The 15,745-nt window shown below is 51.7% G+C and overlaps 1 protein-coding gene across 1 annotated transcript in view; it reads left to right on the top strand.

The window, feature by feature from the left end:
- Positions 1-17: 17 nt before the first annotated feature.
- Positions 18-15,745, top strand: part of GPR26 (G protein-coupled receptor 26) — a 27,038-nt gene continuing 11,310 nt past the window's right edge. The window contains exons 1-2 of the mRNA XM_021707678.1: positions 18-397; positions 9,147-9,260. Coding sequence (XP_021563353.1) covers positions 18-397; positions 9,147-9,260 — 494 coding nt within the window. The remainder of the gene's footprint in view (positions 398-9,146; positions 9,261-15,745) is intronic.

Consider the following 15,745-nt stretch of genomic DNA (forward strand, 5'->3'; position numbering starts at 1 on the left):
CCAACTCCATGCTCAGAATGGCCGCGCTCAGCATCGACCTCTGGGTGGCCGTGGTCTTCCCGCTGAGCTACCGGGCCAAGATGCGCCTCCGCGACGCCGCGCTCATGGTGGCTTACACGTGGCTGCACGCGCTCACCTTCCCGGCCGCCGCGCTCGCGCTGTCCTGGCTGGGCTTCCACCAGCTCTACGCCTCGTGCACGCTGTGCAGCCGGCGGCCCGACGAGCGCCTGCGCTTCGCCGTCTTCACCGGCGCCTTCCACGCCCTCAGCTTCCTGCTGTCTTTCGTCGTGCTCTGCTGCACGTACCTCAAGGTGCTCAAGGTGGCCCGCTTCCACTGCAAGCGCATCGACGTGATCACCATGCAGACGCTCGTGCTGCTCGTGGACATCCACCCCAGGTGAGGGGGCCCCGGGCGAGGGCTCCGGCCAGGGGGCAGGGGACGTGGGGGGAGCGAGGTTCCCGGCCTCGGGGCCTCCCTTCCTCCTGGGCAAACGCCAGCGAGGAGAGTGGCCGAGGCTGGGGGCTGAAGCAGGGGCTCAGAGCGCCAGCCATCTGGGGCCGCAAAAGTATGCGAGTGAACCCATTTGTCCTTCGCTTCTTGAGGCATCGGGGTGGAAATCGCAGCGTCAGAACTTCCTTGGGCTTCCTGACACTCGGTTGGTGTGTTTGTCGTTTTCGCTTTAAATGGCACATGGGAAGGCAGGGGTCTTTGTTCACTGCTTAAGACACTTAAAAGGTTTGAATCGGGCCCCCGGAGAGGGTGGCCCAGATGCTCAGGAAGCTCCTTACCAAGCCCTTCCAACGGAAGTGTGGGGCTTGTCTCTCTCGGTGTCAGAGCTGCCTCTGTCTCTTATGGAATTGGGCTGCATCTTCCCTTGTGGCGGGCTTGGAGGGGCGGGCTTGGGGCTCTTCCTGTCCTCCCCAGAATGTATGTCCAGCGTCTCCTGGACTTGGTGCCCGGAGGCGCCTGCAGAAGTGTCACCCGAGCTCCTGGGACTGAGCCTGCTCCTATCCCATCCCCACGCTGGCTGCTGTTTCTGAGAAAGGCAGATGGAGGGGGGCGAGTGCGAGTACCCGCTGGGAACCCCTGCCATCCCCGGGAGCCTCTGAGCTAGGGAAGGAGGAACTCTCAGCTGTCCTGAGCTCACCTCGGCTTTCCCCATGAGAATAAGAAAGTGAGGAGGGCAGCGGCTGGCAGTGTCTCGGCGAATTCCATTGTTTTCTATTCTGTGGTCACAGAAAAGGCAGGCTGTGCTGCTTGGGACCCTAGATAAGGATCGGTCCCCTGGGCTAGACACCACCTGGTGTCTAGAAGGTGTGTGAGGCAAACAGCACCATCAGGGGAAGGCTAGAACCTTCCTGTGAGTGGAACCCTGGGAGCCCAGGCGTGCCTTGGGACGGAGAAAAGAGCTGGGTCTCTACGACGTGTGTCACGTGCCAGGGATAAAGGGCACAGACCAGAGGTGTCGGTCTGAGCAAGGGCTTCTTCAGTTCTGGGCTCTTCCTGCCCATGAGCCATAACATGCCGTCCTTGACATTCACCAACACGCAGAAGGGCACGTGTGTGTGTGTCCATTGTCCTCCTTGGCACTGCCATTCATGGTTATACACGAGACCAAGCTTCTAGCCACAGACTCTCCCTGCAGAATCGTGAACAAAATGTGCGTGGAATGATTGCACGCACATAGATGTCAGGGTGTGTAAATGTGGGAGCTCCACACACGCTGTCTCATGTGTCCACACATAAACTGCATATGTACCAGACAGCCATGTGTACGCAGGTCACAGGGGTGGCATGTGGGCACTTTGCCATAAAGCATGCAATGTCTCTCACTGCCCATGTGTGTGCATGGTTCAGTGTCCTTCAAAGAGATATTTGCAGCCACAATGGCAGAGCTGTTTCCTTTCCCAGTACCCAGGAGTGGGAGGATCTCTCTTCAGAAGGTGCCTCCCTAGGACTTGGGCTGGGGCTGGTCCTAGAAGATGCAGAACAATGTCATTTAACTCGTGGGACTTCAGTGGCTTTCACTATGAGTCTAACAGTGGAGAAAGGTTGAGCTGGGAGTGGAATCAGTTATTATTTAGATGAGTACAAACCCCTTCCCTGCTCTTCTTCCAGCTTCCAGAAGCGGGGTGGGCTCCTTTTCAGCCCGGTTAGGGTGTAGACCTGGCTCCACTCCTGCAGATCTCTCTGACTGACTCCAGGCAAGGAGTCACTAAAAAGAGAGTCCTGGGGTCTCAGGAGCAGAGGCAGCCACTCTGCTTGTCTCCAGTCTCTCCCTCTTCCCCCTTCTGTCTGGGGGGACCTTGACGTCTTCTCGGCTCCAAGCTGCTTTGAGCATCCCCTGCTCCCGGTGCCTTGGGGCCTTCCAGGCCCAGTCTCCTTGGAGAGAGGAAGGGCTCTGGAACAGAAATAGTTCTGATCGGTCCCCTGGCCTAGAGCTCCCTGAGGTCATGGGATAGTGACGGGTGGGACAGTACTGCCCCTTCGGTGAACACAGACATGTCTTTCTCTGAGGAGTTGGCCTCTGCAGGGTGAGGGAGAGGATGACTCATATAGGAGGGGACAGCCAGTCCACAGGCTTCTATCTTGGCAGCTCCAAGCTACTTCTCTCACAAATGAGAAACTGCGGAGCCAGCTTGGAGGCTACCCTGGGCATGCCCTGTCTCAGGCACTAAGCCTCCTGGACCAGACTGAGAGCCGGTGGGGCCTGGGAGTGCCAGTCCTGGTGCACAGAGACCTGGCTTCTCCCTCTAGACAGCCAGAACAGCAGGTGGAGTTTTGCTCACTGGAAATTTTATCAGCTGCCACACTGCTGGCCTCCTGGGACTTCATTAAAAGGGAGCCGTTTTGAGGACTCAGGGTGGCATTTGCCAGGAAGCTCTCTCGTGGTGTCTGCTTTTCCTGCAGGGTGTTTAAAATGACATGTGGCAGGCCGCCGCACCTCTTTGCTTTAGCCACCTCCCAAACATCAGAGACCTTCTCTTCTTCATTAAATCTGAGACCCCCCAGAAGTGTTCTCCACTCCTGCCTTTCTGTGGCAATTGCTTGATTCCTACCTTTCTGGAGCAGTTTGGAGTTTCTAATACTTATTACACACCTGGTCCTCCATCTGCTCAGTGCACACCGCTCACTGCCCACTGCTCAGTTCTCCCAAACCACAGCTTGGGACCAGTTATAGCCAGACCCTCTCCCTAGTGCTGCCAGGAGTGGCAGAGCAACGGGCACTGGGGCATGGATGCAGGGACCCAGTTTAGCTTAGGGTCACAGCTCGAGTTGGAGATTTAACAGAAGCTGATTGCAGATGAAGAGGACTCAATGGGGGACCAGCACCCAATCTTTTCTGAGCATCCCTAGGGATCTGCTGGGCCTCCCAGCATGTCCTCGACATCTTGTTAGCAGCGTCTGCAGATGCTGGTTGGGAGCTGATTCTGGAGGGTGTGGGAATTGTGGAGGAGTAGACGAGAGTCTCAATGTGCCCTTGACCTTACAGATGGGGAAGCTGGGAGATCCACGGAAGAGAGGCACCAGCCTAATGTAACATATCTAGAAAATAATTCGAACCAAGCCTCAGACTCAGGCCTCCCCTAATATTACAGATGGGTGATAACACAAATGGAGGCTCATGAACTGTATATACAGATATTTAGAAGTTCTCCATTAAGCTCACACACTTAAATGTGTTCTACCCTCCTTCCCTGACAAATATATCTATATAATGACCTTGGAGGCTAGGTTCAAGCTTAGAATTCTCAGCCTCCTTAGAGGTCACCCTCACACGTGCTGGGGAGAGCCGAGATGGCCCACCTGCCTTGACCCTCAATCCCAGATCTTCCCAGCACCACAAGGGACCTTTTTTGCATGAGATGCACATGGCAGCTTGTGCAGCCACACTCCATGCTTGTGTTTCTTGCAAGTGCCACCCCTCAGGCCTCTAGCTGAGCACACAGGTGGCATAGGCCACCTTCAGGAGAATGGGACCAGGGGAGATGGCTGCACACATCTTGGAAGCAGGACGAGGGCATTTGGGCAAAGAATCCCTTGGTCCTGGCACATAAAGCTTGGTCTAGAGTGGAAGGTGGGGACTCTGGGTGGGCACGTCCCCTTAGCCCTGTGAAATCTTCATTTTGCGGGGCGGGGTGTGGGCCCTTAATGTGAAGGACCCAGGGTAGGAATTCCTCATGCTGGATTTGAGGACAGGACTATCGTTCACACTCACATTCCGACCCAAAACTCAAGGCTCTTTGGTCAGCTGATTCCTTTGCCTTCAAAGCCAGAAACAAATCCCAGTCACTCCCTGAGGACTCAGAGTGGGCTCTGGGTGGACGACAGTTGTCCTGGGAGTCATTCTGAACCCAGAGCCCTTGCAGACGGCAGGGAAGTGTCTGCAGCTGGAAGGTTTTTATTTGCGATCACTTCATTCATTGACTTTTCAGATGTTCCCAGAATTCGCCAACCCCTTTGTCCCATGACCAGTGTCTATTGGGGAACATCTCTTCAACCCCACAAGTCGTGATGCTGAAGAGCCTGGCTCCTTTTGTCTCGAGGAAACTGTCTTGTCATAGCCTCAGAAGCCCCCCATGCCAACACACATGCTCACACTCTGGGGGAAAGAACCTGGCCAGGTTGCCTCGGGGGAGTGTTGGCCTCTCACACACTATGCCTCAAATGCCACCTGTGAGTCTGAGGACCAGGTGCCACTGCCAGACTCAGGCTGTTTGAGAATGCTCACCATCAGTGATTCTATGGGAGGCAGTGGGGGCTGGGGAACCACCTCACACCTCAGAGTCAGGAGACCTGGGGCGAGGCCTGGCTCGGTCCCAAACTCACCGTGTGACCTTGGGCATGTTGTAAACCTTTCTCCAGATGAGTCAAAAAACATCTGGAGATAAATAAAATAACGGCTCACCCGCTGTAAGATTTCCAGGAGCTCGCTTTTGCGATGCTATGGTGGGGGAAATGGCAGCAAAGACAAGGTGATTGTGTGCTGTTGCTGTTCTGGAAGTGGAAGAGCTGTTCTCATACTGTGATTAAATCATCATCATTTCTTCATCTTCATAATGATCCTCATCAAGAGGACTGTGCTATTTCCTCAGAGCCTGGGGACGACTCCGCCTGACTTACCCCCTGCCACCTCCCTGCTTCCACCTGGAAAGCAGGAGAGCCCCAGGCGGGGAGGTAGACCCATCCTCTTTTTTTCCTTCAAAAAGAACTCACAGAAGGAGCAACGTGGCTCCCAGTGAGGGGCACCAGACTGGGAGTCAGTGCCTGGGAGACTAGCCCTGCCTCTGGGTGAACAAGTCCTTCTCTTCTTGGAGTCTCAGTTTCCCCATCTGTGAGCTGTGATGGTAGAGGAGTAGATCTCTCATACTACCCATGGCTACAGAGTGTAGCTGGTCTGTCTCAGAGCAGAGACGTGACCAGGCCCACGTGGATATACACCCCAGAAATGACATCCATCCTGCAGACACCCTCTGTGCCTGACAGCATACTCGGTGCCATAAAGGTTGGGAAGCATCCATCATGTCTTTGGAGGTCCAAGGAGGGGTCACAGAGCCAGCACAAGAGTTGGGACTCCACCTCAGGCCTCCTGACTCCTAGTTCACTGTGATTGCACCTCTGGCATCATCTTGGTTACAGGTGTCTCTCTCGTAAATTGCATGTTTCCCCTGTAGTGGGAGGGAACATTGTGGTTTTGGAGCTCAGGGTCATGATGGAACATAGCAATTGTTCAACAAATACATGCCAAAGGAATAATGATTATAGCATTTACGGAGTGCCTACTCTGAGTTAGGCACTGCCATCAGTATCTTTTGTATGTTAATTTAGTTCATCTCAGTATGAGCTGAGGAACTGATGCACATAAAGGTTACACAACTTTCCTAAGGCCACAAAGCAATTAAGTGAGGGTGCTTGGGTTTGGTCCCAAAAGTCCAGCTCTGGTGTGTCATGCCCAACCACTAGGCTGTTAACCAAGAGAGGAGGCCAGGCCAGGAGATGCTTTTTATGACCTTACATCCACGGACAATCCTTGCATTGCTGGATAGGCTAAAGGTTTTTAAGGCTCACTTTTAAAAAAATCTATTTTAGGACAGATTTCTGACTTACTGTCACCTCTTTGGAAGGGTCGCTTTAAAAATAACTGAGTCTTCATTTTCCTGAGATTTTTTAAAAGGGATTTCATTAATTCCTACCACACACACTCACTGAGTATTTTCTGGGTATAAGACATTGAGCTTAGAACCATGAGCTCCCAAAGGAACACTGTATCTGCACAGTGCTTGCTATTGAGTTTTCTCTGCTACATAGACCCATAGGGACCGATACAGTTAATTCTCCAGAGGTTTCTACAGGGTAGAGGAGTGACACTGACCATTCCAGGCTGCACAGAGTCCATTTCTTTCCTGCAGACCCATTGGAGGGCACAGCTGGGGCGATGGAGAAACTCCCCTGCCCAGGGGTGACTTTGCCTAAGGCCATGCAGCTAGGGTCAGTCTTAAATCTCCCAACTATCATTACTCCTGAAGTCTCTATCTTTTTGAAGACCTCCAAAACATTCACTAGCATATGCTTTTAAATATTCTCCAAGGCCTCATGTTTCAGGAAGGGATTATCTGAAGACAAGCTGCTTCTGGGTGAATAGCTGTGTCCTCAGCCCCTTAGCAGAAATCCCGGTTCCCACTGGGGGGGGACCCAAGGAAGCTCTTCACTCTCAAAGAGCTAGTGGTAGACAAGTCTTATCTGTCTCCAAAAAATGTCTGTCCCTGTAATGAGCGGTAGCTCTAGGTATTTTGAAATCCCCCTTGGATAAATGAGGAACCCAATTCAGAGAGGTTGAGTGACTTCCCTGAGGCCACACAGCTGTGAGAGCAGCTTTTACTCATTGGGGTTATTTTGAAGCACCTGAGAACTGAACAACATTGTCAGGGTCAGAAATCGGAGGTGGGCCCAGCTCCAGTTCCTCTGGAGTGCCCTTGATGAACCATTTATGTGAATATGGTGCTCATATTTGGGGGATGTCTGGAATGATCTGCTGGTCTCTTTAGGTGAATGTCCCATAGGGGCTCAGGACACCCAGCCTGTGTCCTGAATCTCCAGCACATCTCGCCTCAGGCACACTGAAAGCACTGGGGAAAAGATGTTAATATTAAAACAAACAAGCCCCTTGTTGCAGAGACTCACACCAAACACGTGACACCCTCGGGTCACCCTCATCCTGGTTTGCCTGAGACTCGGGGGCTCCCAGGATGCAGGACTTTGAGTTTCAAAACCAGGTCAGTGAAGTCGGTGACCTCACCACACCCAGACCTCCGGGGTAGGGACTTCCACCTTCCCTCTTCCCCGACCATGTCCTCTTGTGTCACACAAGTCAAGGACTCTGGTAGAAAACTCTGCAGGAACCCAGGAGTCATGACAGTTGGGAGGTTTAAGACTGACTCTTGCTGAATAGCCTTAGGCAAAGTCACCCCCTGGGTCCCTCCGTAGGCCCAGCTGTGTCCTTCAAATTTCCTGGGTGAGATGATGCCCCCTAGGGGTCTGTAATGACTGGGGAGGTGACTTAACACCTCTGTACCTCAGCCTTCTCATCTGAGAAATGGGGGCCATAATGCTATCAGTCTTTAGCTCACAGAGATGTGGTATCAAAATAAACAAATGTATCCCTCTATCTAGCATGGCATGTATCAGAGACACAAGAAATGAGGGTTGATATTAAAATTCATTTTTAGAAAGGAATTAGTAGTGTTAGTTATGAATAGTATACTTTGAACCAGGATGAAACCTGTTTGCACCAAGCCCAACTCCAATTTTCAACTCTTTAAATTCCTGGAAAGGTAGAAATCAAGGAAAGAAAGAAAAAATCCTGCAAGAATTTCGGGAGCCTTCAATCCCACCTACTATGGAACTGTCTATCTGTGATAGGAAATCTCGTCTAAACAGAATCTTGATGAAGTATTAAAATGATGGTTCACCTGGCAGAAAGGAATGGCTGCTGTGGCATTAGCGATGTCCCTGAACCTGGCTCATGAATATTTTCTCCACTGCTTGTTTTCCTTGGATAGACTGGCCTTTTATTTGGAGCCAGGCCACCGCAACCCAGGCCTAGCTCTACCAAGATATCTTCTCTTCCTAGGCAACTGTGACCACAGTCTTCTTCCCTGTTTGTTTTTGAACCTCTTGAAAGGACCCAGAGCAGAGCAGAGCAGGAAGAGGGTGTGCTTCGAGATGCAGGTGTCAGAGGGAGGTGCAGTTAGAGGCGTAGGTAGCTTCTCATTTCAGTTGTGCCCCCAGTTCCATCCTTGAAGCTGTGTTCCCAATTCCATGGGTACTTGGGAGTCTCTTGGCTTCTTCAACTTGGTCTCTGGAGGAATCAGGTGACTTCTCCTTCCCTGACTCCGTCTTGCGGTGCCTAGACAGGGGTGAGGCTTTGGGATGGAAAAAGTCAGGCCGAAGATGTGGAGGAGAGGAAGATCTGTGTCACACGCCACACGCATGGAGTCCAGGCTGCCCTGGGTGAAAAAGACCAGCTTTGAATCATGCACATGGGTTCAAATCCTGCCTCCACTCGCCAGTTGGGCAAATCATTCGGCCTCACAAAGCTCATGGTTTTCATTGTAAAGCAGGGCAGGCAAAAACCCACCTGGCAGGCAGAACACACCTGGCAGGATCGCTTGTGATAAAGATAAGAACTGGAGATTTTACAGAGAGCATGTGGCATCCTGGAGCCGGTGCAAAGCTGGTGATCAGTGAATGATATGAATAATACTAAGAGTTCATGCTCATTTGCACTGACATGAGCATTGTTCTAGTTGCTTTATGTGCTTTAGGCCTTGAACACATGTCACGTATCCATGTGCTGGATGCATTTAATTCTCAGAACAGCCCTTTGTGACAATTTATTATATTATGTCAAATACAATAAAGTACCTACACAAAATACATAATGTATATTACTGTATTACACGCGATGACCTTGAGGCTTAGTGATGTCACACGGCTTGGCCAAGGTCAATCGCTTCAGCCAAGGCTTGACCGTGGTCTTGCAAGTCACTGTACTAGAGGCCACTGCCTGTGTTTGTGACTAGTCCCTCCTTCTGATCTGGCCAGGCCGTCCCGTGAGTCACCTTTTCCTCCCTCTCTCACACAGTGTGCGGGAACGCTGTCTGGAGGAACAAAGGCGGAGGCGGCAGCGCGCCACCAAGAAGATCAGCACTTTCATAGGGACCTTCCTCGTGTGCTTTGCACCCTACGTGATCACCAGGTGAGCCTGACCGGTGGGGCATATGGGCCGGGGTTTTGAAGAGCCAAGCGGGGCTGGCTGACTCCTAGCAGTCACGGCCTCTCTTGGCCCCATATTCTTTTCCGGGGTGCATTGCCAGGTTTAGTGAAAAGGAAGCTGCATGCTCTTCCTCTTCAGCCTCAGATTATTTTGGATCAGACTCAAAACTAAAAAGGTGTCAAAGATTCTCTCCCACTCAATTTCTAAATTGCATCATTACAACCCATTATCCTGGGTCCTCAATCCCCAGGAGTCCCTAAAGGAGGGGAGAAGGGGAAACATGACAGAGAAAGGCATCCTACAGTGTGGTTGGACACCTATTGTCCACTGAGTGCAGGACAGCCCAACCCCTGGGCATGCCCAGCCTGGACACCCAGGTCAACAGCAGGGTCATCTGCCACCCTCACAGGGGGCAAGTAGCATGCTCTGTGCCCTGCAAAATAGACCCACCTGTCCTATGGTTTGGAGGTCTCCACTGTTAGGGTAGGTGCTGCTGGGCTGGTCCAGTGCCATGCCAGATCTCCAGCCCCTGAGCTGGCCAGGGCTGACATATGCTGGCCTCAGGCTGTGCATTTCTTAAGCCATTCTTCTATAGCTGGAGCGCTTCCCCCATGCGTGTTAGTCGGAAAAAAGAAAAATTATATCACCCAATCAATCAGTTTTTCCAACTGGAAGGAAAACAAAAACCACACAACTTCAGGTCCATAGTGGCTTAATGATCTGGGAAGTAGGCAATAAAAAAAGGAAACTTTGATGTTCTGTTAGGAGGTAGATGTGAAGCTTTCGTTGAATCTAGGAAGTAGGATCTGTGCAGGGTTTTCTGACAGAGAGAGAGAGAGAGAGAGAGAGAGAGAGAGAGAGAGAGAGTGTGTGAAAGAGAGAGTGAGTGAGCACACACAGCCCAGCTACCCAGCTTCCCAGCACCTCCCAGTTTCCCCGACGGCAACCACCTAGAAGGGCACCCTGCCTTACCATCACCCGGCATCACGCACGCCCCAGAGAGGAGGGCCTCCCTGATGGAAGGTTCTGCCTGTTTCCTGTTTGTCCTTATACTGAGCTGAAGTTGGTTGCTGTAGCTCCCGCCTCTGCTTCCAGTTCTGCTCCCTGCAGCCCAGCAGAATGTCCTCTACTCCCAGGAGGCCCCATGGACTTGGAGACACTGAGCCTGACTTTCCCATGACCAGCCCCCACTTCTGTTCCCCAGACAGCACAACCTCAGGGGTTCCACTGTCTTCCAAGGCACGCCGCAACCTCTAGGGGAGATCTGGTCAACCCGCGTCTTGCTTTGAACATGAGACCCAGACCTGTCTGCAAGTCTCTAGATGGGTCTGACCAGGGCAGAGCAGAGCCACCAATTCTTCCTTCTTCTAGAACTGTTCACTAGGCCTCAGCACCATTGGCATTTTGTGTTGGATACTTCTTTGCTGCTGGGGCCTGTCCAGTGCATCCTAGGGTATTCAGCAGTATCCCTGGCCTCCACCTCTGGATGCCAATAGTGTCTCTTTCTATACCACTTGCTGCCCCGGTTTTGATAACTAAAATTGTCTCCAGACATTGTCAAATGTTGTCTGGGGCCCAGAATCACTCCCGGTTGAGAACCAACCACCACAACCAACTAGGAGGCGAAACTTACATTGCTCGGGGTTTCCCATGGGACGCAAAGTCCAGGCACAGTGAGAGGAGAAAGGGTCTCCTTTGTTTTCTGAGAGAGATGTGGCAGAGCATTAGCAGACTGAATCTGGCTTGTGCCTGCCTGGACCCAATCCACCCCTCTGCTGTGTGACCTTGGGCCAGTGATGTGGCCTCTCTGGGCCACCAGAAGGGAGTGCAGTGCCCTGAGGATTTAAGGACATGGACCATGGGAACATGTGGCACAGGCCTGACAAATGATTCTGTGGTCTTCACCCACCCTCCCTCCCTCCAGTACTTATAGCACCACCCATGATGCCCAGGACTGGCTGCAACAGAACTGAGGGGGATTCAATCCTGCCAGGGAAGGTGCATCATACGTGGGGTTGGCAGACAGGGGTCACACAGAGAACCCTAGACCTCCGAGGCTGGGGTGCCATGAGCTAATAAGGTGAATTTGACCCCTCAGAAGAGGACAGGTGATATGGCTCCAGCTTTAGACTATTGAATTTTTCTCTGGCTTAATTTCATTTCCCAAAGCAACTTTCCTGTTTTTTAAAAAATTACAGATTGGTTCCCTCTAATAGTGCCCAGAAAATAATGTTTCACTAAAATTGATGGTAGATTCACAACTCAATATGCTCTCTCCAAATGGATTTGGTGCATTTTGAGCTTTTAAAAACATTCTAAACCCTGTTCATCCTCTGTGGGGGAGAAAGCCACGCCCAAGAAACCTCATGAATATGAATCAGGGTTCCAATGAAACCTCTCTGTCTCCACTCCCCTCATCCCACCAGCTCCTGCCTTGGCTTCTCATCTATATGAAGAAACCATCCTAAGAAAACCTCCTAAAATATGCAAACATGCTCTCATTTCGTTTCAACACACTTTTCTCCAGCACCTTCTCTGCAGATCATAAAAGAGTCCCTGTAGAGGAGGCATGGGTTGGTGAGGCCCCAGAAGTCTCCCTCCAATCGGGACACTAACCCAGATGGGGCACCATGTCATGGGACAAGCATAGGAGTCAGGGGTTCTGGGGCAGGAGTGACCTCCCCTGGCTGGGGCTTCATGGACAAGCCTGGCTATTTAGGGGCACCAGACCATCCAAGCAGAAGGAGAAACATGAGCCAGCCAGGTCTAGAGCTGTGCTGCCTGCCATGAGGGCCACCAACCGCAGGTGGCTATGGGGCACTTGAAACATGGCCTGGCCGGGCTCGGTGGCTCAGCCTGTAATCCCGCGCCTTTGGGAGGCTGAAGCGAGTGGATTGCCTGAGCCCGCGGGTTCGAGACCTGCCTGGGCAGCGAGACCTCCTCTCAACAATAAATCAAAAAATCAGCCGGCCATGGTTGCGCACGCCTGTAATTCCAGCTACTTGGAAGGCTGAGGCGGAAGGATCGCCGGAGCCCAGCAGGTCGAGGCTGCGGTGGCTGGGAGCAGCCACTGCACTCCAGTCTGGGTGACAGAGTGAGACTCCAACTCAAAAGAAAAAAAAAAAAAAAAAGAAACATGGCCTGTTCAAGTTGGGATGTGCTATGGGTTTAAAAACACACTGGATTATCGAGACATAGCATAACGCTATATATATTACATATTTAGTAATTTTATACATACTAAATATATATTTATATAAATGTTATAAATACTAAATATAAATATACTTAGTAATTTGGGGGCTATAATGAATAATTACAAGTGGTGGTCCATGCCTATAATCCCAACACCGGGTGACTGAGGTGAGAGGATCACATGAGCTGAGAGTTCAAGACCATCCTGGGCAACATAGCGAGACCCTGTCTTTTCAAAAATGAAGGTGACAATGATGATCATTTTATACAGCGTTCAGAGAGAAATGATAAAGTTAAATAAAATATATAATTAATTCCACGTGCTTCTTTTCACTGGTAGAACATTTCAGATGACCTCTGTGCCTCCCTGTCTCTGCTGGCCGGCACTGGTCTGCAGTCAGAGAGGTCTGGGGTGGGAGGTGGGTCAGTGCCCTGTTCGCAGACCCCTCTGCTTCTAGACCTCTAGCCACTCATGGCCATCCTTCTGTGACCAGGAGCCCACTGGGATCCCCATTCCAGCCACTCTTTGAGGGTGCTCAGAGCTTTCTCTGCCACCTGTCTTCCCTATCCAGTGCCCTGCTTGATGACGGCCAGAATCCCATCAGAGCTCGGCTTCCCTTGCCAGGGTATGAACTGCCAGGCTGGGCAGGGTGGGATTGAGGAAGGATTTAATCTCGCATTCACTTCCAGGGAGCCTGATGCAAATTCTTCCTTCTTTCTCTGAGTCAGGGTTGAGAAACACACATGATTATGGGGAGAAATCAACTGATGGTAAAAATAATAACCATAAAATAATCCATGCAGAGCATTCAGCAGTGTGAATCTTACCATCACCCACTGCGGAATCACAGTCACTCACGCATCCGGTGGCGACTGTTTGATTCACCTGCTGTTCTTCTCAAGCTGGTGTCCAAGTGTGGACATGACCAGTCTCAGAACAAGCTGAAGAAAGACTCTGCTCTGAAATGTAGCTGAGGCTTCAGCTTGCAGAAAATGATTCCTTCTGGAGAACTCAGAGCCATGGGTTTTGGAGGCAGACAGACCCCATAGCTGTCTATCAAAGCTATGCGGGGAGGGCGAGCTGGTTGTACTGTGCAGGCCAGCTTGACCCTACTGCTCGTGGCTGGCAGAGCACTGTATTGAAAGTGACTCAGGAGCCAGGCTAGGATTCATGGGAAAGTGCCAGGAATGGTTGGTAATGTCTCCACCTTCAAGGAAGAGACACACAGATGCTGATAGTTGTTCTTCCTAACCTGGTACCGTGTTTGCCAACTCGGCTTCACATTGGAATCATCTGGAGAGCTTTCAATCCAAATCCATACCTGGACTCACACTAACAGTTAAGTTAGACTCTATCAGTGTGGGCCTGGGCATTGGTGGCTTTAAAGCCCCTCAGGCGATTCTAATGGCCAGTGATATTGAGCATCATAGCTTTAGTGCAACCCTACCCTATTTTACTGCTGGAGCAGCTGAGGCCTAGGGTCAGGGGGTAGTGGAACAATTGCCCAGAGTCATGTATCAAGCCAGGGGTGGAGCTGGACTTCCAACCTTGGTGGACTTCTCACCAGCTCCTCAAACTCTCAGAAGGATCTTGGGGAAGGGGGTGTTCTTTGCAGAACCCATTCCCCCTTCCCTCTCGCTCAGGGCTGTGGCTGTGGCTTTAAACCCTTGGCACATGGAAACTGCTCCTGGCTTCCTTCCCAAGACCCTCTACAGCCCAGGGGTGGGCCACTCAAGGTCTGCCGAGTGACTTCTGGACTCCCAGCAGCCACTGCACTGCAGCCATCCTTACAGAGAGTCCTGGGGCCAGCAGAAGCCTAGGGGAGAGGGTGGGGACTGGGGGAGGGGAGACGCTGGAGAGTTTTGGAGTTCTGGATCAAAGAGGTTGCTTTCTTAACCACAAAGATCAGATTCTTGAGAACCGTGGGCCTACAAGCTGCCGGCTCGGTGATGGTGGCTCAGGTGCACTGAATTCAGAGGCAACCCCGGTCCTAAATTTAGAGGTGGCATAGAAGACGTGGCAGGTGTGGACCCCGGAATGGACCAGGTCCCTGAGATGTGGGGCCCTGATCTAGATGTGGGGCCCTGATCATGAGTGCAAGGGGGTAGCCCATGGGTGGAGCTTGTGGGGGTTAAGAAATATGTTCTGTCTGCAGGCCCAGCGGGAGCTGGCATGGCCACCCCTTGCATAGCACTTCACAGTTGGCTCAGATGTTATTCCCCTGGGTCCTGGAGTGCCCCCTCCAAGAGATGGACTGGACAAGCTATGTGAGCCCTACTCTGCAGATAGAACTGGGGCTCAGAGTGGGAAGGATTACATGGGTCATTCAGCTAGTAGGATTCAGGAAGTGAGTCCAGATGTAGCGACCCCTGGGCAGCCCAGGGACTCCCCGTAGGAAGGATGGCTCTCCTGACTACTTTGTCTACTCGTTCTCAACCTCCTTGCTGTCCTTAGAAATAAAAATCAAAACCCACTGAGACGGTAACAGGCAGATCTGGGGAATTCAGAAAGGAAAAGAACATGCTCTGTCTCTAAAATTAATTCAGGAATGTTCTTTCATTTTTAATCCTGTAAGTTCCTACTCTGTGCCTGAAGCTGTACTCAGACAACATCCCCACTTTAAAGATGAGGAAACCAAAGCTCAGAGAGATTCCAACCTTCCCCAGTACCAGTAAGCCACCCAGCCTCAGTTCCAACCCAGGTCTGCCTGGAACCAGCTCCCCTGCCCAGCACCTGGCATTGCAGGCTCTGCCTATTTTCTCAGGAGAGAGCACAAAGGTTCCTGCTTTCTTCCCAGGGGGATATTGTGGTGATGGTGAGACAGGGACCTTTTGAGATACAAGCCACGCAGAAACCGAAAGCTGCAGTTTCTGAGATATTGAGACCAAGTTGTTTGCGTGTCACTTACACCCCTCATTGAGCTGTCAGCACGGAAACAAATATTCCCCACAACTCCACAGTGACTGTCTGTATTCAGACAGTCAGGCTTGCTGCTTCCACCTGCCTTGTGTCTTATAAAAGGAGATGTGTCAGGGGCATGGGTTAATGTCAGACGGCAGCTGGGAACCCTGGGAGTTGGCAGCATTAGAATATCGAGGAAAGCCGGGCTCAGTGGCTCAGCCTGTAATCCCGCACTTTGGGAGGCCGAGGTGAGTGGATTGCCTGAGCCTGCAGGTTCGAGACCCGCCTGGGCAACTTGGCGAGACCTCATCTCTACATAAATCAAAAATTAGCCGGGCGTGTAGCACGTGCCTGTAGTTCAGCTACTTGG

The sequence above is a fragment of the Carlito syrichta genome, unplaced genomic scaffold (assembly GCF_000164805.1).
Source record: "Carlito syrichta isolate Samal-C Ts95f unplaced genomic scaffold, Tarsius_syrichta-2.0.1 Scaffold123370, whole genome shotgun sequence".
Taxonomy (NCBI): Eukaryota; Metazoa; Chordata; class Mammalia; order Primates; family Tarsiidae; genus Carlito; species Carlito syrichta.